The sequence below is a fragment of the Adelges cooleyi genome, unplaced genomic scaffold, assembly GCF_023614345.1.
Source record: "Adelges cooleyi isolate 19-005CV unplaced genomic scaffold, UGA_ACOO_1.1 ACOO_flye_CR_arks_rails_tigmint_CR_PRNA_1, whole genome shotgun sequence".
Classification (NCBI taxonomy): domain Eukaryota; kingdom Metazoa; phylum Arthropoda; class Insecta; order Hemiptera; family Adelgidae; genus Adelges; species Adelges cooleyi.
This window is the reverse complement of record NW_026095751.1, coordinates 2,805,778-2,823,262: the sequence shown is the minus strand read 5'-3', so window position 1 is coordinate 2,823,262 and position 17,485 is coordinate 2,805,778. Positions and strand designations below refer to the sequence as shown.

Here is a 17,485-nt window from a genome sequence, read left to right as displayed (position 1 = left end):
GATAGTATAGTCTTTTTTATGTATTCTGGCCAAACGTTTATTTTTATTCTCAAATCGGTCATACTATCATGGAATGGGTGCACACAGGTGTTTTAATACATCTTTTTCATCTGCTATATCGTTTGAGTACTCACGTATTAAAATATATTAAATACAAATTTGTGCCAAATGCAGATCTGTATCTCGTGTATAATTTGTGCATAACGCAAAAACCTCTCGTCGCATAAATTACATTTTTAGTTATTCTTTGTCTCAAATTCTACACTAAACTCTGAACATCGGAATTTTATTTGTTTGTATTGTTATACTTAAAAATCTTTCGGACCCTGATCGATGATTTGGCATTGCGATTTGAATGCTCATGCCAAGAGGCCTCTTTTCTTTTTCGCTTCATATTTGTTCAACTACGTGTTCTCATATATACGTTTACACTATGTAGAACTGTTAAAACTTAGAACGTTTATGACTACACATAATATATATTATTATATTATAACCAAATGGACGGCAAAGTAATTATCGGAGCCAAAAAAAAAAAAATTTATTAATTTTTTTAATAAAAAGTCCAAAAGATGTTATTACATGTTATGATTGAAACTTTCCATTAAACGTTCCACTGAACCGGCGATCACCGAATTTACCAAAAACATCATGATAAACCCTTAGAAATAACTATTTATAGATTGTGTGACCATAATGTTTAAAAAATAACATAAAATATATCGGATGTACTTTGTGGTCCAGATTGAAATTTCTATATAATTTATTAATAGCTAAAGATTTTTAAGGAAAAACTCAGGTTTAAAGACTCCCCTGGCAGGCCGCCACTGGAGGCTAAAACATACAATTTTTTTTAAAAAATCATGTGAGCAAACTTTATTTTCTTAACAGGAAATCCCACCTCCCCCGAAAAAAAGGAAATTACTAAGTACTAGGTCACTAGGTAACCGAAAAATATTTTCCATTAATACTGGCTCCTAATATTTTGGTAGGAAATACTGTAACAACATATATAATTAAATAAGATTAGCTTTATAATATAAATGGAAACCTTATACGTAAATTGAATTCAGACCCTTACGCTTTTAACAATATCTGAAGGTATTTAACTTTTGAAATCGATTTTTTTAAAATTATATGTTTACACTTGCAATTAGTACATAACCATTAACAACAAATAATAATAAAGTTAAAATAAAATACTGATCGATAACTACACTTAAATAGATATTGTATGTACCAAATATAAAAAAAATTATAATCAATACCTATTTTAATTAAAAATAAAAGTAAAAAAAATAAATAGTAATACAAAAATTGTAATTTTCGTTTAAAAAAAACTAATTTAATTTGTATTCATAATACTGCAATTAGTTTTAGGGCACATACATATTTTCATATCCGGTCATTTTACTATTTTATTTTTATATTCATTTAAAACCTTTTGAAAAATCAGAAAAACTTCAGTGAGGAATTTTTTAATGGCATAACGGGTGTTACATTTACTGGGCGTTTTTCTCGATTTCAAACATCAAGGTTTATCATTTATTGTGTAAACAAGTATTCAATGATATATAACGTTTCAAAACGTAATGACTTAAATTAAACTAAAGTTATGTAGAAAAAAAAATATACCCCCCTTACAAATAATAAACGAGCACGTATACATACACTAATACTGCGTAACAACTCACTACATACAAATATTTTAAATAATTGTTGTTACGCTCCTTAACATTAGTTTTTAAAATCGAATATCACTTCATACAGCGTGGTTCATTTATCATGAACTAGTCAACATCTCACTGGTTTTTATTAAAATTTAATTTTTCATATTGTTTTTATACAATGTGATCTTAATTTTTCACAATTTTTTTTGGTTTTTACCCCCCTCCCAACTTAGATTTTTTGATAGCAACTTTTGAAACTTAAACGATAACGTATATATTTTATTAACTTTTTAAATCGAGCATTATGTACTAAAAATGTTGTCTCCTATTTATAAAGTTATAAGAGTCTTAAAATTAGGATGTTAGGGTAAGTGCAGTTGGAAATGCGCGCAGACAAAAATAATACTATATTCAACCTTTCCTCCTGCCATAAACTTGAAACTTCAAAAACTTCAAAAATAATTTTCCGAAGCTGCTTATCGACCAGTCAAAATTTTTAACACAATATTCTCAAATTAAAAAGGTAATAAAATAATTACGTTATTGTTTAAGTTTTAAGAGTTGCTATCAAAAAACTAAATTGGGAGGCGGTTTTAACAAAAATAATTGTGAAAATTTGAGTAAATTTGAGGGCCAAATTTAGGTTTCCAATTGATAATGTGTTAAGTATTATTTTATACACCGCATTTTTCGTTGTATAAAATGCGCTAGTATATTACAACAAACAGTAAGATAAAGACAAACGGCAACGATAAACGGTGTTCATACACAGTTGGCAATATTTTTTTTGCGTCTTATTTACCTTAAATTCGTGTCGATATGAAATAAAACATGAGTTATAATATTACATGCAAAAATACGTAATAATGGTCTTTGTACCAGATTCTTCATAATATATTTTAGTATATTAAAGATCTTGAAGTATTTTACTGATTACTGATTTGTAGACGTACCATTATAAAAGTTAGTGATCCAATAGATACTTATGCATTAAACGAAGGATAAATACCGTCGAGGGATATCATAAATTTTGATTTACATTTATATACTTGTAAAATTAAAATACTGAGAATAGTGAACGACATAACTAATCATATAATTTCATTTCTAACAAGCATATAAAAAAAACACGGATAAAGCAACGGAAAACTGTTATCAGCGCCGTCTCTTCTTCACACTCGAATAAATATCAATTACCGTGTACATGATACAACGAAGAAGGTGAATATAGTAAATACGTGATATATTTTAATTTAACGTATTAAAACGTACAAATATATATATTATGAAAAACACATATATGCTAATTCATTTTGCAACAAAATGTAATGTACCGTTATCACAGACAGCTATTTGAAAAACATAAGAATTTTGAGTATGACTTCTTATTGAATATAATTAATATTGTTTATTTGGGTCATGGAATATAAGTAATAAATATTATATAACCTTATATGGTATTATATGTGTACACTGAAGAAATCATGAGTAATATTTAAGTTGTTTTATACAAGGACCAATTACATCTGTAACCTAGACTATATCATATATAAGACATAGTATTAAGGTGTTGGATTTACCATTCTATTACGGCTGCTGTTATAACTGTAACGTACGTTGTATATATATATATATATTATACTGTGTGTTTTTATGTTTAATAGTATTGTGTTCAAACATATTATTGTTGTGTTTCTTTTCTACTAAAACACTAACTTCCACCAAGATATACAGGCGTTTATCGCAATACTTCTGACTAAACATTATAATATACAATGAATACCATGTATGCAAATTAAAAACAATATTGAATTAATAACAATTATACGTTTATATATTTTATGAGTAAAATAACAAACTATATTTTCATAGCATTTACCGTTATCGAGATTCATGTCACGGATACGCTGCAGCTGCTTTCGTTGAAAAAATTGAATGTATTATGAGCATTGAAGGAAAACGAAAATGGTCAAAATTTAACAATTTCTTTATATTATAGACGACTTTATCGTTTCATATTGGTGCTAAAAACCAAGGTCATTAAAACTAACATACATATTTGGAGGTATAGTTTATAATATTTCTATAATAATTATTCCAATAAAAAACATCTTTGTGTAAAACGCGTACACCCTCTGAACCAAGCACGTAAATTGAATAACAAAAAATGTATTAATGAATCATACCATTATATCCAAAGAGGAAAATCACTGACAAATTATTTTAAACTAAAAAATAAACTGAACAAGTCCTTTAATTACTTAATCATTTATTTCCATAACTAATTGCTAGTCATTATATATCTTAACTGACAATAGGTGTATAAAAAACGTTTTTTAAATACCTGTTGACTGTTTATTCAATTACACAAAACAATCCAGTAGTTGGCTACGAAAAAAGTTTAATTTCCCCTTTATAAAAAATCTATTTGAACTAAAATTAAGAATAATGAATATTTGTTCGTCCAATTTTTTTTTTAACACTAGATCTCTGCCTAAAACTATACGACCTATCACTAACTGGACAATTTTGTGTGACATTTTTTTCTATTGACGTTTTATATTTTGTTGTCTGTAATGAATCTTACATTTAATTATACAGGCAGCGTTGGACATTCGAGGCCCCTAAATCTACTACGTAATGATGATGAATTAATTTGTTTGTAGTTTATTCGGAAAAATGTTTGCAAGGAATAAATTATGTCAAAGAAATGACAGATTGTAAATGATGAAAGGAGTACAGATGATGAGAATTTAAAAATTAAGTGAAATTAATAAAAGCATTTTCAGAAGCGTATCAAATCGAAAGTGCACTTGGATTTCATATCGATAATCAATACATAAACAACAAATGTATTTAAAATCGTGATAAAACTGTTTATTGTAAAGAACATTTCATTTATTTAAAATTTTATATATATAAGCGTGGTATTACAAGTATTATATGATTCTAAAAAGTATTAAAATGTACTATATAATTTATGTGTACGATATAACTACGATCGTTGTGATCAATTATCCCACACCATCTGATTAGCAAGTGGTTCCCTTGGACTGGAAAGTTGAAAAATTGTGCCGTTAACAAATCCGTATTTCCAAACCCTGTTGTGGTCTGTAGTAGTAGTTAGAACACATATGCCGAAACCCTCAATCACCGCATTTGTTATAAATAAATCCGGTTGTAGTATACTTCTGAGCAATCCTATTGAACGGCACATAATGTTACCAATTGTTACTCCTCCCGGGCCCACTTAAAAAATAAAAATATTGCAATATTTGTATATTAAAAAAAAATGTTTAATAAATAAATATACTTTAAATATAATATAATTTATAATTTAATAAGTTACACTCTATACAAATATGTATTTGTTAACTCTATTAGAAACCGTAGAGCGCAATAGTGTTTATACCTTGGCAATTAAAGTAAAAAGACTAATTTCAAAGTAAAGTCTAATAATAATGTCACCATTGTAAGCTTGTACTTGTATTATTACAAAAAATACTAAATTGCTGTTATGCTGTTATAAATATCAATACAAAATACCAATATGTATCCAGTATGTTCCAGTATGTCTCTACTGAACATTTTTATACAGTTTTATGATAAGTTAAAAAAAATACAACCGAACATATATGTTTACTAAAATGTTATTCTAAACAATTATTTACTTGTGATTCTAACTAAATAACGTATAGAATCTCTAGTTTCTCGTCTTCTGTTTGATGCAAGTTCTGACAATGAATATGCAGTGTGTTCTGTAAAAAATTATAAATTACAGTTTCAAGAACAAACAATAAAATATAAGTTACAAATAAATTTGTTCCTCTTAATGTAATATTTACACTTCTAAGAATTATTTAAATTTGTTCTATTATCTGTCATTGGCACTGTAACTAGTAGAAGTTTATCTTTCTATACTTGAGATCCAAAGAACTAATGTAAGAGCATAACTATCCGAAAAAATTTAGAGTAGTGGTGGAATTATAGATAATGAAATAGTATATTAACAAGCAGTAACAAGCTAGTATCTAAGGTGGCTAAATCAAGTTTCTGGCTAAAAATGTAGTGTTTATTATCTGGCCAAAAGTAACTTAACATAGAGAATTACACTATTTTGAATTTATTATTTAGTTCTAATTTGAACGTTGAACGTACAACATATCTCTTATCTCATATCAGATAACAGCGTAACCTTTTTTGGTAACACTTTTTTTGTTATGCTTTTTTCGTTACGCTCTTTTTTATTATGCACCACAGCTAATTCCTACCCCCAACCCCATTTCTATTCCCCCCCCCCACCACATCCCCTTTTATTTTTTAGTAACGTATTTTTCGTTTCAATATTTTCGTTATAATATTTTCGTTATAATTTTCATTTTCGTTACAATATTTTCGGTTATGTGCCAGAGCTAAGACATGAAAATGTCAAAAAAAAAAATTACATGGAGCTTTTAGTTACAGCATGAGGCCAAGAAGATTAAAAAATTATGTACAATCAAGTTTCTGGCTAAAATTGTAATGTTTATTATCTGGCCAAAAGTAAATTAACATAGAGAATTAAACTATTTTGAATTTATTATTTAGTTCTAATTTGAACGTTGAACGTACGACATATCTCTTATCTCATATCAGATAACAGCGTAACGATTTTTTCGTTACGCTTTTTTTCGGTTATTTGCCATAGCTAATTCCACCCCTTTCCCATTCCAACCTCATCTTCAACCCCATTTCTTTTTGACATTTTCATGTCTTAGCTCTGGCACATAACCGAAAATATTGTAACGCAAATATTGTAACGAAAACAGCGTTACCAAAAATAAAATGGGGTTGAAAATGAGGTGGGAATGGGAAAGGGGTGGAATTAGCTATGGCAAATAACCGAAAAAAAGCGTAACGAAAAAATCGTTACCAAAAGAGCGTTACCACACGGAGGTGGGTTGGAGGTGGAAATAGGGGTAGGATATAAGGGGTAGGAGTGGGATAGGTTTGGGGTTGGGGACAGGAGATAAGGGTGGGAGATAGGGTGAGTGATAGGGAGGGATATAGGGGGAGAGATTAGGGAGTAGTGATAGGGTGGGAGATAGGGGTGAGTGAGAGTACGGGAGATAGTGGGTAGGGAAGAGGGGTAAGATATAGTAGATAAGAGATATGTTGTACGGTAAACGTTCAAATTAGAACTCAATAATAAATTCAAAATAGTTTAATTCTCTATGTTAAGTTACTTTTGGCCAGATAATAAACACTACAATTTTAGCCAGAAACTTGATTGTACATAATTTTTTAATCTCCTTAGCATTAAGCTGTAACTGGAAGCTCCACATAATTTTTTTTTTTAATTATAATTCCACACCTAATCTAAATTTATTCGGTACTTCAACGAGACATGAAAATGCTCTTTCGTTGTGGCAGACTCGGCTGAAAAACTTTTTGGTGACGCTTTTTTCGTTACGCTTTTGACATTTTCTTGTCTTAGCTCTGGCACATAACCGAAAAAAGCATAACAAAAGTGTTACGCTGATATGAGATATGAGATAGGGGTAGGGAATAGTGGTAAGATATAGAAGATAAGAGATAAGAGATATGGGGTAGGGGATAGGGGTGAGTGATAGGGACGGGAGATAGTGGGTAGGGGATAGGGGTAAGAAATAGAAGATAAGAGATAAGAAATATGTTGTTCGTTCAACGTTCATATTAGAACTAAATAATAAATTCAAAATAGTTTAATTCTCTATATATTAAACTATATTAAGTTACTTTTGGCCAGATAATAAACACTACAATTTTAGCCAGAACGATAAACATTGTACGTAATTTTTTAATCTTCTTGGCTTATGCTGTAACTGGAAGCTCAATGTAATTTTTTTTTTTTTAATTATAAATCCACAACTAATCTATATTTATTCGGTACTCCAACGAGACATGAAAATGCTCTTTCGTGGTTGCAGACTCGTCTGAAAACTTGAAACGCTTATGAGAACTTTGATAACGCTTTTTTTCGGTTATGTGCCAGAGCGAAGACATGAAAATGTCAAAAAAAAAACCAGTACAGTGGATCGGAGCATAGTGGGAACGGAGCATAGTTGTGTCGGGACATAGTGGGGACGAGGTCACAGGGTTACAGGAGTTTTTAAACCTGAAAGTGATAAAATCACTTTCGAAAAAACGCTTCGATGCAAATCGGTAGTTAGTATTTTCAAGCCAGTATATTCCAAACCAAGCACAGTATAAACCAGCAAAGTTAGAAAGTATTAAATTGAGGTTCTGTATTTACAAAGAAGCATCAAAGCGTTAATTTGAAAGTGATTTTATACATGAGGACTAGTTCAGTAGAGTATAGGCATAATGTAATCAAAGCAACGAGGGAACGGAGAAGTCACAGGTCTAGTAGATTTATTATAAATAAAAGTGATACAATTGAATAAAATCACTTTCAAAAAAACGCTTTGATGCTTTTTTGTAAATAATATATTAAATGTTTTTACTATAACTAATTATTACTATAACTATTGGATAACCATTATTGAAGTTGTTGAAGTTTCAAAATTAAGGCAGGAGGAAAGGTGGAGTGTAGTATTATTTTTATCTACGTGCATCTCCCAACCGCACTTACCCTCTCATCTAACTATAAAACTCTTATTTTAAAACTTTAAAATAAGTTGTACAAAACTGGTTATCGACCAGTCAACATTTTTATTCCTTTTTTTTTAATTTAAAAAAATAACCAAATATATACATTACCATTTAAGTTTCAAAAGTATCTATCAAAAAAAAAAAATAAGTTGGGAGAGGGGAATAAAAAAAAAATTGTGAAAAATTAAGATGAAAAAACAAATTTTAATTTCTTAATAAACCCTATGAGATATTGAGTGGCTCATGTCAAAAAAAACACCCTGTATATACTAATTTGAACATAGTAATAAAATAATGAAATATTTTATACAAAATTAGAGCTACAAGTTCATAAACTAAAAAATTAAAATTAGCACGCAGCAGATTATCTAGTATTAGATCATTTAAACAATCAAGCGTGAATCTCTATAAATGAATAACAGTATAACAATATGCAAAACTATAATGATCCTTTTAAAAATGTTGTGTTATAAAATACATTTAGGGGCGGTATACTGCATAAAAACCAACACTTATTCTGGATCCAAAAAACAACAGACCTCTTCATAATTTGCAGGTGGTTGGACCTTATATACTCATAGTTGACCTTCGGTACGTTAATATAGCGTGGGCGATAAAAAAACGAGATAACGACAGTGGTTTTTTCGTGACAAAATTGACAAATTTTTAGATTTTAGGTGTTTTTGTAAAAATATACGCAATTTGCGAAAATACAGTTTTCAGGCAATTAAAAAAAAACTGTAGTGCCGAATTTAATTTCGTTTAATATGTTATGAATACATATGAGTTCTAACTAATGACAAATTTTCAACTTAAAGGTCGTAAATACGGCTAAAATACTTAAAAAACTTGAACCCCATCTAAGGGGTTGGGAAATGTGTTTAATTTAAATTTAATATAACTGACGTGTGCGAACATACTAAATAAATATTTCTTAAAAATTTCAACTCGATCCGACTCTTTTTCTCGAAATTATAGCCAGTTAAAGTTCTGACTTTAAAACTCGTACGATTATTTTTTTGTTTTTTCAAATTTCGTCTGTGAAGAAGTAAACTTTTTCAACTTTTACTGGCCCCCAAAGTACCAACAAGATGAAATTTGTGATTTATAGAGTTGCTACTCGAAGGAATTGATCCAGTATTTAAAAAAATACAGTGTATACAGATAAAAAAAGCCCACATTAGAGTAAAACCTTCTCGCTTTGCATCGAAGCTAAAATGTGTTTTTATTATATTTTTGATTAAAACAGTTCCAATGTCTATAATACATTTTGTTATAGTAAGGAATTGAGCAGTATCTATAATTATTGTCACAAATTTAATTACATTTACATAATGTAATCGAATTAAAAATAAAAATCTATTGTTTTTTAGGCAATAATTGAAACAGCAACGTAAAACGGAAATAGATTTCGCACTCAAATTTCGACTATAAGTCATACCTTCTTCAGCATAGTTATAATGTTTTCACATAAAAAACTATGGACAAAATTGTCCTTATTTATTCTTAAATGATAGAGATTAAAACAAATTTCGAGAAATCAATTGAAATACATCGAAAACCTATACACATTCGTTAACTAATCCTACCCTTAAAACTATTTACAATTATCGAATAAATTTATAATTACCTTCATCTACATTTGGAACATTACTGGCTAGCGCTACAATTTGTTCTGTACTTAGATTCTCATTTTCAAGTAGATTAAATTCTATAAGAAAATATATAATAATAATACAGTCTATAAAAAAATATTCTTTATAACAGTTAATTTAAAAATGAGATTGTTTAGATTTAATTAAATTGTACAACTGAAAAAAACATTAGAAGCCGCGTTAATAACTTTTGACTCAAATGCAATTTATACCATTTTTTTTTTTTGGTAGCTAAGTAATTATAAATATCGAAAAATATTATTCGCATATAAATGTTAAATTTTATATTTACCATGTAAAACTGCGTATATTGAGTTTCCAACTCGAGTCTCTCTGTCCACGCATACTTAAAATATATAACCAAAAACCAGCTCTATAATATATTCAAATATATTGACTGGGACTTATTTTGACAGTTAATATAATATGATGCAAAAATGTGTTTGTGTAAAATATTATATAATGAAATATTTAAAGTCAATTACACTGTGGATGACGAAGGTAGTCTCTTTTATCTGAAATTAAAAAGAAAACTTTATATATTTAATGAATGAGAAAAAACTGTGAAATTCGTCTCTAAAATGTAGGAAATAATTTACCTGGTACAGCAAATATAAGGGACAGTTCTTCTGAAATTAAAATAATTGGATTATTAAAAATTATATCGAATGTAGTTTTATATTCTACTGTAAGCTAGTAGGCAGAGTTAGATTGTACATGTGTATAAAAAATTACGAAGAAATTAACATTAAAAGATGCAATTTCTATTAAAAAAAAAAAATAATAGTTAAAAACATGCTTTTCTAAAAAAAAAATAATAGTAAAAAGTGAATTAAAAAGTAAAAAATAATTTTATTACAAGAACAATTTACCTATTATTTTATTTAAAATGTCAATTACTTTGAAAATTAACTACAATTTTAAATGATGTTCAACATCATAAATTTTTAACTAAAAAGAATAGCTTGGGCCCTATTCAACAAAGTCCAAATTCATTGAGTTAAGTATTATGAAATGTATGTGTCATACACAAATTTTAAATTCAATTTAAATTACAAAAGAACTTAAAATATAAAACATCATTTGATAAATTTATTAGGGACTTTGATGAATATGGCCCACGATTTTCTTTTTAGTCAAAAATGTAATATGTTTAACATTATTTAAAATTGTAGTTAATTTTTGGTTGTTTTTAAAGTAATTGACATTTAAAAATAAAATATGCTACAATTGATTGGTAAATTGTTTTTATATTAAATTTATTTTTTACTTCTTTGTTTAGTTTTTACTTTTTTTTTTTAGAAAAGCATATTTATAAAAAAAAAATTATTTTCTATTTTTTCGGTCGGGGCAAAGTGGGGACGGAGCATAGTTAGGTCGGGGCATAGTGGGGACGAGGAGATCACAGGTTTACAGGAATTTTTAAATCTGAAAGTGATAAAATAACTTTCGAAAAAACGCTTCGATGCAAATCGGTAGTTTATATTTTCAAGCCAGTACAGTCCAAACCAAGCACAGTATAAACCAGCAAAGTTAGAAAGTTTTAAATGAAGGTTCTGTATTTACAATTGAGCATCAAAGCGTTAATTTGATAGTGATTTTATCCGAGAGGACTAGTACAAACGGAGAGGTCACAGGTCTACAGGTATTATTATAAACAAAAGAGATAAAATTGAATAAAATCACTTTCAAATAAACGCTTTGAAGCTCGTTTGTAAATACAGAACCTTAATTTAAAAATAATTAGAAGAGTTCCCTAATAAATAGTTATAGTAAAAATATTTAATATATTATTTACAAAAAAGCATCAAAGCGTTTTTTTGAAAGTGATTTTATTCAATTGTATCACTTTTATTTATAATAAATCTACTAGACCTGTGACTTCTCCGTCCCCTCGTTGCTTTGATTACATTATGCCTATACTCTACTGAACTAGTCCTCATATATAAAATCACTTTCAAATTAACGCTTTGATGCTTCTTTGTAAATACAGAACCTCAATTTAATACTTTCTAACTTTGCTGGTTAAAACTGTGCTTGGTTTGGACTGTACTGGCTTGAAAATACTAACTACCGATTTGCATAGAAGCGTTTCTTCAAATATGATTTTATCACTTTGAGATTTAAAAATTCCTTTAAACCTGTGACCACCCCGTCCCCACTATGCCCGGACCCAACTATGCTCCGTCACCACTATGCCCTGACCTTACTGTACTGTTTTTTTTTGTAAAAACGTAGTGGACCAAATAACACATATACAATGTCTTGTTATATTTTGTGGGAATGGTCGACGATTCATGTTTCAATCGTTTGTACTGCATAAGTTAAATATAATCGCTTATTCTCAATAAAATTAATATTTATGTATTATACTTCCATTAGAGCAATCTCACACAAACTATTTATACTTCATAGATTATATTATTTCAAAGCTATATTATACTTCTATTTTACTAGATTGACAATGTACCAAACAAAATGAAACTAAAAAAACCTTTTCATAGATCTTTAAAATGTAAAGGGTGGGATAGTGAAACGGGTTTTCCCATTTGAATACATTAGAAAATCGCCGTTTTACTGCCCCGTCCTGTATATTAATTTCTTGTTATTTTCTAAAGAAAAATTGATTTTCTTACATTTAAATTAAAATAAACCGTATACTGGTACTGTGATGGAGAAAACAAAAATGCTACCTACATATATTTCTTATTAGTTAATTATTACTAACGTGTATAGCCACTAGCGGTCGGCTGTTGCCTGTTATTTAACAATAACCTTTTATGGAGATTTTAAAAATTGTGTTTTTTTAATAATAGTATAGGAGCAGTATCATGATGTCAAATGTTTACGAGATTTGATCTAGTCATAAAATAAAGTACTATTATTCATGACTTTTAAATACTATTAAAATATATCTTAACTTGAACACAGTAATAAAATAATGAAATATTTTATACAAAATAAGAGCTACAAAATTATAAACTAAAAAATTAAAACTAGCACGAAGCAGATTACATATCTTGTATAAGATAATTTAAACAATCAAGCGTGAATCTCTTTAAATGAATAACAGTATAACAATTTTTTCCAAATAAATCGTGTGTCTAATATAATCAGTTACACGATTTAGTCGTCTGTGATATCATGTAATAAACACAATATTATGATACCGACCATTGGGCCCTAACCTAACCTAACACGGATAGACGTTACCAACTGATAGTTTTGTAGTGTCTGTTCGTTTCTCACATCTGGTACACCGTGTTTTTAGTTTAAAAAAATAAAAGTAAAAAAATTGTCAAAAGTGGTACCTGAGCACAAAACTTAATAGAATCATTCTGCATAGATATACATAAAAATGTTTTAATGATTTGATAAATTTTTTTTAAAGATTTTAGGTGTTTTTGTTAAAATATACGTAATAATGTATGTAAAGAAACTTGTACCCCGCCTAGGGGGTGGGAAATGGGTATAGTTGAAATTTGATACAACTGACGTATGCGGGCATACCAAATAATTCTTCCTTATATATTTCAACTCGATCCGACCCCTTTTTCTCGAACATATAGCCGGTAAAAGTTCTAACTTAAAAACTCGTACGGTTATTTTTTTGTTTTTTCAATTTTCGTCTGTGAAGAAGTAAACTTTTTCAACTTTTACTTCCCCCCAAAGTACCAACTAGATGAAATTTGTGATTTATAGAGTTGCTACTCGAAGGAATTGGTCCAGTATTAAAAAAGTTACTGTATATACAGATAAAAAAAAAACACACATCAGAGTAAAACCCTTCTCAATACCTTCTCCCTTTGCATCGAAGCTAAAAAGCGTATAATAAAATGTATGATTTATAACACAGAAAAGTTACCATGAAAATTTTCTGTTGTTGTAATTTACTCTTACAGTTAAATCACTTTCAAATATTTTATTCTCAACATGAGAAAACTTATTTTAATTTGTTGCTAAATTATTTTATTATAACTACCCATCGATGTATTTGGACATTGAATAAAATTTTCAATTGCTTCAGCTAATAAACCTAGAATCAATTAATAATGGTATTAGCTATGGTAAAATATTAAATAATATTATTTTATATGTAGATAAATCCTTAGTTTAAGAGTACATCATGTTTCAGGATGTACCATTTAACTAAACACTACTCTCCCTATTAGGTTAAATAGTGACGGTATGTAAGTTATGAAAACTGTTTTGTTAATTTTTTACATAATATTTGGAATATTGATACTATCTACACATATTTCATGCACTCTTGGCTGAGCAGATTATTCGAGTTTTTAATTTAAAAACTATTTGATAATCAAGCAAAAATAACGAAGCAATTATATACAGTTTACATAATACCTCGCTGCTTAGCCTGTTTGATGTATAAGTCTGTAATAAATTATTTAAAAATATATGTATAAAAACAGTACAATATTGAAACTTGTAATGGTATTTTGTATGTAAAAAAAATTTAATCACTTGTTATGAAAACCTGAAACTTGTACAGTTCTATAAAAAAACGATTAGAATTATATATTTTAATTATCTCAAATATGTATTAGATACGCATAAGATGAATTTATTACCAACATCTTCCAAAATGATTACAAAGATAAATGCTATTAAAAAATAGTCAAATTTCATCTTTATCTGCAATAAATTACAAAGCATAGTAGACACAGTGGCTAATTAAATAATATCTCTAATATAGAACACAGAAGGCAATAGTTTTACAATTATGAGTTTTTATTTGAGTTTTTGGACCAACGACGCAAGAAATTCGGGATTAATTTTATACATAAATTATTGAATAGTGATATTGATGCTCCGCGTTTACTGGAGTGACTCAATATTCTTGTACCCAGCAATACAAAGCTTCAAAGTCAATTTTATTTACCTTTGAGCAGAACGAATTTTGCTAAAAATGCCCCCTTAATTAGGATGATGCGTGAATACAATGACATTGTATAGTTTTGTACGGACGCTTATTATTTATTTTTATTGTTAGTAATAGTTCTTTTGTTGTACTATTTTTTTTCCTTTTGTACTGTTATATGTACCTAATAATTTGTATTATTTTTTAAAAAGCCGATTGGCGTTAATTTATAATTTTTTTTATTAGTAGCATTTTAATATATTATAAATATCGAATTTATTTATCATAAATGTTTTACAAAACTGTATGCATAGAACAATGCGTTTGTATTCATATATCATTTGTAATATCACAAATATTTTAAATAAAACTAAACGCATATGCACTGAGTAAGCCACAAAATCCCATTCGCTATGACTCATCTTTCCCCCCTATTTACAACAACAAGTGAACAGAACGATTTCCGGGAGACACTTATAAAAAGACGGTCATCCGACCACAACAGCTACTTGACTTGACAGTCCATCAAGTATTTTTTCACTATCCAAGAGTGTCTTTAGAGAGTGTTTCGTGAAACGAAGGTCTGGTAGTAAGCCTAGATACAGAGCAGGAAGTTTGGTTGAGAGCAATGAAAATTAAAAAGCGTTAGGACAAGAACTGATAGAGTACCAGTTGAAATGTATAAAATGTCTGGAGATGTTAGTAAAAGCTGGTCGAAAGATTTTTAAAGTAAATGCCAGTAGAAAGAAAAAGATCAGAAAAGTGGTATAAGAGTTTTTTAGTACTTATATTTTAAGGCAATATGATATATTATATGTATATTTAACGCGAATATACAACAATGTAGAAACTCTAGAAATACAATTTATGATCCACAGTATAAAGGTTTGAAAATATTATAGTAGAGAGAATTAGAATTAGGACATCATTATCTACTTCATAAGACCAAAGACAAAAAGAAATTGCATGCGAAAAAAACTGAGTACACGGCAGTACGCCAGGCCAAGTTCCAGCAAGGCAATTACCCCAGTTTTTCTAACCCACATATATCTGTTTCTTCTTAAGAAAAGTTTTTGAAATTTGTAACATAAATTAAGCTCGAGTAGCTTACGAGACTGTAAAAAATGATCCCTTAATGGTAAGTCTTTTCAAAAGGAAAAATTTTCAAATATTTTATTTTTGTTACTGACTCACTTACTCATCATCAAAAGTATAAAACATTTCCCGTATAGTCCGAATAATAATTTTCTTATAAGTTGTAATTTTTATAAAATAATGTTTTGTGGAGCTTCGCAATGGCTGAGCCAAAAGGGTTTTTATTCGTGATGAAAAAAAATATTGCCTCAAAATAGTATAAGTGTTATTGTTTCACGAATAATTCTTAGTGGAGCTACGCAATGGCAACGCTAAAAGTGTTTTTGTTTGTTATGAATTGTAAGTACTGCCTATATAATGAGAGATTTTGCAATGAGAAATCGATTTTGATGACTTTTGGGTACTTATATGACAAACGAATCGCGGCAATGCAGCTGTTTTCAAGGGCTGTGACGATTAAAGGGCTTAGAAATATTGTATTGTTGTGGTATGGCCTGACCACTTCAATATTTGAAAAATTGTCGGTTCATCTCTGCGGCGATGTGACATGTTCATAGGTCACGACAGAGTTACAAATTTCGCTACGGCTGTGGCTGGCTGAAAACCATACCACAACGATAACTTTAAAAAACATTTATTTTTAACACTGCGTCTGGCTGTAGTGTTTTAGAATTTCTACTGCGGCAATGTGGCTGTTCGAAGACCACGACAGTATTAATAAATAATTGGGTGTTATGGACAAAATTATTACATGTGTGGGTGGATTTAGTACAATATATAATTCATTATTATTGTTGTTTCTTGATGTGATTCTCCAGTATGAACAAAATAATTATGATTATTTTAAACGAATTGTTATGATGTATTTATTTCTCTGAATGTATGGTTATTTTTTTATTTTGTTGAAGAAAAGTGAATAATGAAAACATTTTTATTCGTAATTTTTTTTTTTAAATAATTAAAACTCGTTTCAATTTTTTAATTAATTTTTTTACTCGGTAAGAGTTTAGCACCATCGGTAATAGAAACATAAAACTAAACAAAAGAAAGTTGGTGGGATAAAATATAAAAGTGGTGTTTAGGATAAGTTGTAATGATAACTTACTAACGGATTGGTTAGTTCATCAAACAATTAAGTATGAAATAATTTAACTTTAGCGACATTGTATTGAAAGTGTAAAAATATGCTTACTTGGTAATATATTATACGAGTGTTCTTTTTAAAAATCTGTGTAAAACTAAATGATTTTATCGGTTTTGATAGAAACTTAAGCGTCGAACGTAAAAAGTGGGCCATCATTTTTCTATTTGTATTGTCAGTGTTTGTATTTGAAAGTATTTCTTTTAAATTTGCGTGCGTCTTTTACTGAACATAAACGTAAAATAGAAAACGTTTTGGGGCCCTAGGATTACTTTAAGCCCGATTTATCGACGAAAACTACAATTTTTCTCAAATAGTAGTAGTTTATGTTCATTCTAAGACTGTTTTATATACAAAAAAAAAACTTAAAGAGTATCTACCCTTCATGCAGATACAGCAATACATGGATAAG

General features: G+C 28.8%; 1 protein-coding gene across 9 annotated transcripts in view; it reads right to left on the bottom strand.

The window, feature by feature from the left end:
* Positions 1–17,485, bottom strand: part of LOC126834096 (uncharacterized) — a 39,888-nt gene that overhangs the window by 9,679 nt on the left and 12,724 nt on the right. For 5 of the 9 annotated variants that reach the window (XM_050565801.1, XM_050565818.1, XM_050565839.1 and 2 more), the window contains exon 1: positions 14,548–14,628. The exons of the other annotated variants lie outside the window; for them this stretch is intronic. In XM_050565801.1, the coding sequence (XP_050421758.1) occupies positions 14,548–14,605 (58 nt within the window). In that variant the 5' untranslated portion in view covers positions 14,606–14,628. Of the gene's footprint in view, positions 1–14,547; positions 14,629–17,485 lie in introns of those variants that run through there. 9 annotated transcript variants of the gene reach the window in all.